The 10,956-nt window shown below is 41.5% G+C and overlaps 1 protein-coding gene across 1 annotated transcript; it reads right to left on the bottom strand.

The window, feature by feature from the left end:
• Nucleotides 1-7,141: 7,141 nt before the first annotated feature.
• On the bottom strand, nt 7,142-8,110 carry LOC122236018 (olfactory receptor 7A17-like). The gene has a single exon (XM_042976909.1). It carries the CDS (start codon nt 8,108-8,110, stop codon nt 7,142-7,144), a length of 969 nt encoding a protein of 322 aa, XP_042832843.1.
• Nucleotides 8,111-10,956: the final 2,846 nt, after the last annotated feature.

The raw sequence follows: 10,956 nt of genomic DNA, 5'->3' as shown, positions 1-10,956 counted from the left end.
GTTGTTTCCTAAAGGCTGGCACAGGTGGCTATCCATCTATAAGAAAATAAAGTTTCCCTAGTATGCACATTTTAACAATTCAGAGGGATTAGAGATCTTGAAGTAAATGGAAACAGTACATTTTCAGTGAACGTGCATAAAAACGCAGATACAAGCCACAGGTGAGCAAAATCATTGTAATTAAGACAGGAAAATCAGAAGTAAGAAGATGGATATATTTAGCTATATAAAATTTAAATCATTTTGTGGACATAATATCCAACCCAAGGCAATAAACGATAATCTGTGAACTTCATTTGAAATGCTGCTAGCTGTGGAATAGGCATAGACTTTATGGACATATAATAACAGACATGTAACAATGAACCTGGTGATCAAATATGTACATATTGGCTCAAATTCAGTAACGGTTGAAGAAAACAAGATCTCTCGAGCTGACTGGGTTGAAATTTTTAAACAGGTAGAAACAAGAGATTCTCTAATTTTTCTGGGAGGAATGGGAACCACTGCGATGTTGAGAAAACGACCTGAAGACAGCTACAAATGTGAAAACACAGATATTCTTTAACTCAGAGATTCTCAGTCTCGGCACCCTTGACGTTCTGATCCAGACTGGTCTCTGTGCTGTGTGTCCTGGGCTTTGAACATGTTTAGAGCATCCCTGGCCCTTCCTGAGCCCCCCCCCCACCATGTGACACCCAAATAAGTCGTGTCTGCCTGAGGGACAGTGTTCCCTCCAGTGGAAAACCAGATTTTTCACATAACAATCTCAAAATATTTTTGCAGAATTGTCATAATAGCAATGCATCGAGAAAAGCTAGGAAAAGCTTTTGAAGTGTGAGTAGCACAGCCGTATCATGAAACATTATGCAGACATTGAGATAAAGAATCAGCCTTTCCCTAGTCGGTTGGAGACAAGTCGATGAGGTAGTTTTGAGGAGAAGGAAGAGTGGACGCAGGTAGAAGAAAAGACTACCCTAAAACCTAAAGAGCGTTTATGTTGCCCACAGCCCGCCATTCATTCATCCGTCTGGTTTTGAATGTGTACGTGCGTCTAAGATAGGAAGAGAACTTTATGAGAACCTCACGAATAAAGACTTCCAGGAGGAGTGAAATTAGGGCAAGTTTCAAAACAACTGTGTGAAACGAAATTATGTGAGAATCTAAAAGCGACTCTCAAAAGGCATAAAATGATTTAGTGGTATCGAGGTGGGCCACTGATTTCAGATCACACTTCCAAACACGTGGAAAGAAAAGAATGCGATAGAATCACCTTTATCACCGGGGAAGGGGCCGTATCTAAATGCTAAATATTTTCTAATAACGACATATGGATTCAAATATCCTTATGGAGGGTAAAGGTGATCTTCAGTCAAATGTAAAGAAGCCGTGGTAGTCAGAGATAAAGCAACTTCCAGAAATAGACCTTTTCACAAAGGGCCAAAAGGAACTGCAGGGAATAACAGAGATGGGAAGGCACGTGGAAATGTGTATAGACAGTGATTTGTGCACAATGTACAAAATGTCACGTATACTCCTTTTTGTTTATAGCAAGAGTTTGCAAGTGAAGAGTATTAGTGACAGCTCAGTATAGGATAATGAAGTCAGGCAAATAAATAAATAAGTAAGTAAATAAATAAATAAATAAATAACAAGAGAGAACACAGTACAACCGAGTGACAGATTTGACCCCATATTACTAATGAACACAGTCCTATCTGTCTATGTCACAGTGCGTATATGTCTAGATGTACACAGTAGTACTCAATGGTAAACGGCAAAGTGGGGAAAATAACACTGAACCCCCCATCTACTTCCTTTTTAGAAAGAATGCAATCAGAAATGGAAGTAGCACCTCCCCGACTCCACTGTACACATGCCAAGACGCGTTAGAGACTGAGCCACCCAGGCACCCCCCAGGATGCCTCATTTACAGACAAAAAAGAAATGTCCTGACTTCGCTGCGCATCCCTCCATCCCTAATTTTCCTACTCCCTTCAACTGCAAAACTCATTGGACGCGTTCTACTTTTACTGGAAGTATTTCCTGCCTCCCCTCCCATCACTTCACTGGCAACAATCACCCATGTGTGGCTGAGTTCAATGTGCAATCCTTTCTGTAACATCATCCACGAGGTCATTAAGTAATCAGGCAAGCAAATGACCATAGAGATCTCCAGGTTCTGGGCTAGGCTGGTGGCTGTGTGGTGACCTTAGGTAAATGCACCTGGCTTTGATTCTCCCTAATCTTTTCCTGAAGATCCTGCCGGGTCTCAGCCACACCTGGATGGGAGCTCTGAGGGAGAGGTCTCCTTGTGGCTGTCTGAATCCCCTCCAGATGGTTATTGGTGGCAACTAAACTCTGTCCCCACACAAGATGACAGGACGGAGGCTAGCATGAGTCTCCCAGCCAAGCTTCAGACTCCAGAAGCAACAACCAGGTCCCATCAGCCCAAGGTTGCACAGGCAGAGGAACGGCACACAGGAGATATTTATAGTTTCCTCTGTGTTCATGAGGCACGTTCCCCTCCTGCCTCTCCAACCTACAGCACATGATTTCCCTGGAGGACACTGGTCTGGAGACAAAGGAAAGATGTTTGGAGATTCCATATTCCCAATAGACTGTGACCCCAGTGTTAATCACTCCTTCCTCTTGAACTCTGCTCCTCCCAGAGGGCAGACATCCCCGCATCTCATCCCAACCCTGATTTCAGCTTTTCCCCCAAGTCTAGAACTGAACAATGTTTGTGGATTAGATGCCTTGGGTGTCCAAACACTTGGCTTGTGGTGGAGACACAGCTCCGCTATCTATGGAACATTCCTATTTCCTTTTCAACGAGTTCCTTTGATATGAACCCCAAGCACTATGTACCTCAGCTTCATGACACATTTTCCAAACATTTAGGAATTCCATAATATGTCACAAGTTAACAGCTGCCATGTAGCCCCTCTGTGTGAAGCATTTGTCAGTTATATAAAATATATAAAATATATTTAGATCATATTTTGCACTATGATATGAGCTTGGGATAGAAAAGTAAACAGATTCTTCCCTGTAGCTTCCAGAAGGAACCAAGCCTTGCAAACATCTTCCTTTCAGACCCATGAGAACGACTTCAGGCTTTTGAGCCCCAGAATTGTAAGAGCATACATGTGTTTTCAAACACTAATGTAGTCATTTTACATTAACATTAGGACTTGAACACAAACATTTGTCCAATAAAATTTTGTTAAGAACCTGAGACTAAGCTTCTCCGTTCATTCACTATAGCTCCCCCTGGGTAAAGGCATTTTGTGTTGTAATCCCATCTTTAAGTAGAAGAATTTTAAAATCAATTTGGAGATATTCGTCCTCTTTAGCTGGTAGGGAATTTCTCAGTGCATAAATACAAACGTGCTCCAGATTTTATTGTCTTTGACACATTAGCATAAGAAAAGTAATTCATCATTTGAATGTATGTCTATTTTTTATACTAAATTGTTGTGTCTACATGTCTACATTCTTCAATTGCATATTAACTCAAACATTTATTCTTTTTATATCAACACTCTTCAAATTTCACTCATTTCCTTCAACATAAAATAAGAGGTCATAAATGAGTCTGTGTTCATTTTTTAAATTTTTGTTTGAGAGTAAGAGCATGTGTGAGTGGAGGAGGGGCAGAGGGAGAGATTGAGAGAGAGAGAGAGAGAGAGAGAGAGAGAGAATCCTAAGCAAGTTCCATGCTCAGTGTGGCGGGGAACCCAATTCCACGACCCTGGGGGAAATCAAGAGTCAGACATTCAGCCAACTGAGCCACTCAGGTGCCCCATTGAGTCCGCTTAAAATGAATAAACAAGCACACAGAACAGCAGAATCCGATCCATAAATATAGACAATAAACTCGTGGTTGTCAGAGGGGGGTGGGGAGGATGGGTGAAGGGCAGTGGGAGGTACAGGCTTCCAGTTGTGGAATAAATGAGTCACGGAAATCAAAGGCACAGCGGACAGAATATAGTCAATGATATGGCAATGGCCCGGTAGGCTGACAACCAGCAGCTACATTTGTGCTGAGCACCGCATAATGTACGGAGAAGTTGAATCTCTACGTCGTACACATGAAACTCGTGTAACGTTGTGTGCCAAGTACACTCAGATAATAATATTTTTAAAAATGATTCTGTGTTGGGGTACCCATGTGTAGGTGTGTTTATTTGAAATAGAAATGTATACAGAGAAACACACATATATGCATACATACAACTTTACAGCTGAGCATTTTCTTCAGACTCAACGAAATATGTCCACACACCTCATTTATTTCTTGCAACATCCATTTGAAGTTACGCTTACGGTCCCAAGTTACTTTCGGAAATAAAGAAGCTGAGGCCAAGGGAGATTACATTTTAACAATTGGATTAAGAAGTCATCAAGGTTGTGCATTTTCTTGAAGAACATCAAATAGGAACGTGCAGTAGGTACTTTAGTTTTTGTGTGGCTCCCTTAATTCATCAAATCATACATTCTGAATAGATGCAGTTTATAGCACATGATTATACCCCCACTAAATTAGTTAGAAGGGAAAAAAATCTAGCAGCGTATGGATCGGTGTGAAATATAGAGCAGAGGTAGCTGATACATACTGAGTCGTGACAGGAGCTTTTTCTTCTCAGTAGGAAGAAAGCAAAGTGTCATATATGAATATAGGAACAGTAGATGTAAATTAAAATCATTCACTTTTGATATTCTTTTTTTCCCTGTAAAACAGAAGATAAAAATGCACTCAGAAATCGAGTTAACTGATCATATACTTGTTCAGAAGAGAAGTGCCCCGTGGTCACACATGACATCATGGATGAGCCTTAGGAACAATGTAGAGTCGGGGCGCCTGAGTGGCTCAGTCGGTTGAATGTCCAACTTCGGCTCTGGTCATGACCTCACAGCTTGTGGGTTCAAGCCCTGCGTCAGGCTCGGTGCTGCCAGCTCGGAGCCTGGAGCCTGCTTCGGATTCTGTGTCTCCCTCTCTCTTTCTGCCCATAACCCACTCGCATCCTGTCTCTGCCTCTCTCAAAAATAAATAAACTTTAAGAAAAAATTAAAAAAAAAGAAAAGAAACTGTGTAGAGTCTCACAGCTCACTATAGACTCACAAGGAGATAAGCACAGCTCAGAACAATCCCCAACATACAATATCATTTGGTAATATAAGCATTACATTAAATCATTTTCTTTTAAATGGCTTGTTATGCAACAATGGCTAACTGATTCAATGATCAGGGTGAACAGAAGTAAGGACAATTATCATAATCTGCTGCTGACTGTTCTTGGTATTTATTCTTATATTTGAAGCCTGCATTCATGGTATCTCTGTTATTTCAGTTTAGTTCAGACAACTGCATAGAAAACCTCTCACTGAGAAGCACCTTAGTGGCTCAGTCGGTCGAGTCTCCAACTCTTGATTTTGGCTCAGGTTGTGATCTCACAGTCATGAGATCAAGCCCCGTTCAACTTGGAGCCTGCTTAAGATTCTATCTCTGTTTCCCTCTCTGCCTCTTCCCCTCTCTCCTGCTCACTCCCCCTCTCCCTCTCCCTCTCTCTCTAAAAAACAAACAAACAACAACAAAAACAACAACAAAACAACTACCTCTCATTGAGGTTCATTTCCCCATAGCCAGGAAAGATTGAAAATGTATGCATTATTGTGTTGGAAAACTGGTGTCCCTGATTCACATGACCAGACAGGAATGCAAGCTCCCTCTTATGTCATCCCTTGAGCATAGAAGATGAATAGAATCCTGAGCCTGAGAAACATGTATAATGGAGGATAATGACCATTCGACACCCCTTTCATGGTTATGACAAAATTTAGAAGGAAGGGGGATATATTTCTTTTACAACAATGAAAGCAGTCATACCAAAGGCAGCATAAAGATTTCAGGAAGAAACAAGGAGATAATTCAATAAAAATAGAAAAATGTCAATCAGTCCTTCCCCGTTTGGATAAGCCCCCTTACACATGGCCACCAATCCTCCATACTCCAATGCATAGACGTACAGCATGAAGAATAAATATTTTAAAGAGCACAATGTGTGATTTAAAACTCCGCTTCACTGGGATGGGCACTCGATGTTGTATGTAAGTGATGAATCACGGAATTCACTCCTGAAACCAATATTGCAGGGTTTATTAACTAACTAAAATTTAAATTGAAAAAAAATAAAATAAAATTTTGCTTCATCATATTAAAGGGCATCTAGAGTCTCAGATCATATTCTAAAGTCAATCTATCTAAGTTTGTTGTTCCATGAAGACTTCTCTTGGAGACGCGTATTTGGTGAACGCTTGAGTAAGGTAGTGACTATCATGCACATTGTGGACAACAAGGTACTAAGAGACCAGGATCCTAATGAGGAGAATAAAACCGATCTAGAAGACACATTAATATATTAAGCGTCCACTATTAAGAAGAGCAGTTAAGATACTGATATACAAAGGAGCTTCAGACATATAAGCGAAAAAACGTAGCCTCAGATATTGTTCTACTTTAAAATCATATATATTTGTCATAAAGTGTGGTGGTTTCCGTAGGTGGCGTATCAATCATGACAGTTCTTTTTGTTTGTCTGTTTCAAGTTTTTATTCAAATTCTAGTTCGTGAACATGTAGTGTAGTGTTGGTGTCAGGAGTAGAATTTAGTGATTCATCACTTACATACAACACCCAGTGCTCACGCCAACACGTGCCCTCCCTAATGCCCATTGCCCATTTAGCCCATCACCCACCCAATTCCGCCCGCCAATCCTAAGACATACAGAGAGCTAACCGGTGGTAATCGTGGCATTAAAAAAACACGTATGAAAGAAAAATGATTTGGTGTGACGCAGTCGTTTGAGAAAGATTATTTTTTAAAAACGTCTATGTTGCCTCAAGGTAAATGAACATTTCCAAATATTTCAGATCCATGGTTGCAAATAAAATTCAGAAAGTGGGAAATACAAGGGAAAAATTCTGTAGGATATCAGAGAGAGCAGAGCTTCATAGAGTGACTTACATACATGGCATATGGAAGTTGAGGACGAGGAAATAAACGGAAAGAGCAATACTACATCTACAGTCTGAATAAAGACCACAGTCTCTGACCCAGAGGCTTTGACCCCTGCAATCAGAGGCACTTCTTCAATCTTATGACGATTGGCCATGGAAGGGTCTCCTTCCCAAAGAATGCTTTCAGAGCCCTTTTCATGTCTTTGTTCCTCAGGCTGTAGATGAAGGGGTTCAGCATGGGCGTGACCACCGTGTACATCACCGAGGCTGTGGCACTTGACCGTGAGCTGTGGGTAGCAGCAGAGCTCAGGTACACGCCGAGCATCGTACAATAAAATAAGGAGACAACCGATAGATGAGATGCACAGGTGGAAAATGCTTTACACTTTCCCTGAGCTGATGAGATCCCATGTATGGAGGAAACTATCTTACAGTAAGAGTAAAGGATCCCAATGAAGGGACCACCAGCCAACAAGACAGCTGCAAGATACATCACCACGTTATTAAGAAAGGTATCAGAACAGGCCAGTTGGAGCATCTGATTAAGTTCACAGAAAAAGTGGGGGATATGCAAGTGTGTACAGAAGGACAGCCGCAACATCATTAAAGTTTGTAACAGGGAATTCAGGACACACATGATCCAGGACACCAGAACCAGCAGCCCACAGAGCCGGGGGTTCATGATGATCGTGTAGTGCAGGGGGTGACAGATGGCCACAAACCGGTCATAGGCCATCACACTCAGGAGAAAGACATCCATCACAGCAAAGAGTATGAAAAAATAAATCTGTGTGATACAGCCTGCATAGGTTATGACTTTGCTCTGCGTCCGGATGTTCACCAGCATCTTCGGGATGGTGGTGGACGTGAAGCAGATGTCTACAAAGGACAGGTTGGCCAGGAAGAAGTACATGGGCGTGTGGAGGTTGGGGTTTGTGCTGATGGCCAAGATGATGAGCAGGTTCCCAAACACAGTGATCAGGTACATGGAGAGGAAAAGCCCAAATATGAGGAGCTGCAGTCCTGGTTCCTCTGAAAATCCCAGAAGAAGAAACTTTGAAATTTGTGTTTCATTGCTTGGGTCCATGTGGTGGAGGTGACTTCTGGGAAAGAGGGAAATAAAATAACACAAATTTGTATTACTCACAAAATTGAAATGCTACTGTTTTTTTATTTTGCAGTCCAGAAATTCCTTTTAATATGTTGTGTACGGATATGGTCCCCTTTAGGGAATCATCGCTGCCACATCTGATATATTTTTATTGTCAATCAGCTTCTTTCCTAAGAAATCATGTATTTTATACTTTTCCTGAGAAATGCTTCAAGTATTCAGGAATTAAATTGAGTGCTGACCAGGTTTCAGGCACTATCTAGGCAATGAGTATAGAGTGCTGAAGAAAAAAAATCACTAGAGCGATGGAGAAAAAATATGTAAGCAAAGAAGATAATTATACAACTATCTTTCTGATACAATTATCTTTTGATTATCTCACCTTTTTGATGGTGAGGTGTTTTGTGAAGAAATGGAAAACAGGGATAAAGCAGAGAGCAAATAGGGCATTTTATTTTAATGGCATTTAGGCAAATTCTGTACACAGGTGGCATTGGAACACAGACCTCATGTAAGACGGAGACATAGACACAGGATTATGGGGGAAGTGTGTGCCTGGCAGAGGGAATGGCCAGAGCAAAGGCCCTGAGGAAGGTACTTGTTTCAATCGTTCAAGCGAGAAAGCAAAGCCAGCGCTGCAAGGGGAATGATCTTGAGGGGACACTGATGACAGACTCTGACACACATGTGAGGAGGGATGTGGCCTCTCTGCGACAGCTGTGACCTCAAGGCACAGGGCCGTCCTTGTCCACACTGCCCCTCCCTCGGTATTCATCGTGCTGCAAAGCCATCCCATGAATTGACACAGAACCCCGTCTTGGTGCCTGCTCTTGACTGAGTTCTGGCCCGTGTATTGTGTCACCTTGGGATTGAGGAGTCCTGGCCCCTGTTGTGAGGACTGCTCACCCTCTACGAGTCACACATCTACAGGACACCATGGTCTTCTGGGTTGTGAATTTCCCTGTCCTCACAGCCCCCACATTCCTGGTTATGCTGGGAATGGATACAACCCAAGGAGACCCGATCAGCCATCTTTCCCCTGCAAAGTGTAGAAATGGTTCCCAGAAATGCTAATTCTTAAGCCTCCCCTGGACCAATCACCATGGAGCTCCATACTGGAATGTTAATTTTCCGCTGTGATTTACACCAGAGTAACAAAGTCTGCTCAATAAATGAAAGAGACAGAGGGTGAGATACAGAGGGAATGAAATCGATGAGGGAGAGCAATGATCTCATAAGCTGGGGTGGTCCCTGAGAGACTGTGAGGAAGAAATGTCTCCCTTGCTTCTCCCCTGGTTACATCCCCTGATGCCCAGCAAAAATAATACGAGAATGAAACAAACTTGTTTAAAAGACAGATAGTGATATATTCATGGTGTACTTGTACAAAACTATATAGATAAAAATATAAATAGATATAAATGTTAACATATCCATTTATATTATACATCAAGAAAAACGAGCAAAGGGATAAACCAATACAATAAAAAAAAGAGGCTAGAGTGGGAGAGAGTCAAAGCATAAGAGACTCTTAAAAACTGAGAACAAACTGAGGGTTGATGGGGGGTGGGAGGGAGGGGAGGGTGGGTGAAGGGTATTGAGGAGGGCACCTTTTGGGATGAGCACTGGGTGTTGTATGGAAAACAATTTGACAATAAATTTCATATATTGAAAAAAAAAGTCAGGCATTTTTATATCAAGCCTAGAAGACATTTTCCTGTACCTCCTGCATCATTATATGACTGATTTATTTCCATGTGATTGATAGGGAATGAGGTTAGCCCCTTCTCCCTCTTCTTATGTGGCACCTTTTCATTGCTATTCCTGGGCTTTGAGTAAAGATCTCTCTCTCTCAAACCCAATGGACACCCTCTAGTCCTCATTCTGGATCTCATCCAACATGCAAAGGACTCCCCAGACCATGCTCTGTAAATCCTGCCGACACCATGACAGTCTCAATGCTACACTGTAACATCCAGAAGAGCAGGGACTTTATCCTCTTTGTTCATTTCTGTTTTTCACCAACTTAGTTGAATATATGTTTACTGTAAAAAGATATCAGGGGCACCTGGGTGGCTCAGTCAGTTAAGCGTCCGACTTCGGCTCAGGCCACGATCTCACGGTCTGTGAGTTTGAGCCCTGCATCAGGCTATGGGCTGATGGCTCAGAGCCTGGAGCCTGCTTCCGATTCTGTGTCTCCCTCTCTCTCTGTCCCTCCCCCGTTCATACTCTGTCTCTCTCTGTCTCAAAAATAAATAAAAAACGTTAAAAAAATTAAAAATAAAAATAAAAATAAAAAAAAGATATCAGACTATGAAAAGTTATAGAATGGAAAGAATGAAACGATCCGGAAACCAGGTTAAAATAGTAGCTTGAAAACAACTGTCATAAGCAAAGTCGGATGAAAAATAAAAGCAAACTGGAACAGATAATAATAGCAATCATTAGTAATACCGACACGGATTAATAACTAAATTGTGAAAGACTATGAAAGAATATGACATATAATGTCCCTAGAATGTTCTGGCCCATGGCAGATGCTCAGTTATTATTTGTCGAATGAATCAGGAATTAGGTCTCAGTATATAAGGACATTTACTATACGGCAAGGTCGTATTTCAGTTTCGTTGGGAAAAGATGAATTGCTAAGTAACAGCTAGAATAAATGGATATCTATCTGGAAAAACATTAAATAGGTCCCCTCCCTCAGACACATTACCGACACCAGAGGGATAATGACTTCAGTGTAAATGTAACCATACAATATATCGAACATCAAGAAAACTGCATATAACATTCACAGGTGGGAAAAACCACTAAAA

Source organism: Panthera tigris, chromosome A2, assembly GCF_018350195.1.
Source record: "Panthera tigris isolate Pti1 chromosome A2, P.tigris_Pti1_mat1.1, whole genome shotgun sequence".
Classification (NCBI taxonomy): domain Eukaryota; kingdom Metazoa; phylum Chordata; class Mammalia; order Carnivora; family Felidae; genus Panthera; species Panthera tigris.
Note: the sequence above shows the minus strand (reverse complement) of the source record. Positions and strands in the feature narration are given on the sequence as shown.

Coding starts and splice junctions, on each gene's coding strand:
- LOC122236018 (XM_042976909.1), bottom strand. CDS start 8,110: ATGGACCCAAGCAATGAAACACAAATTTCAAAGTTTCTTCTTCTGGGA.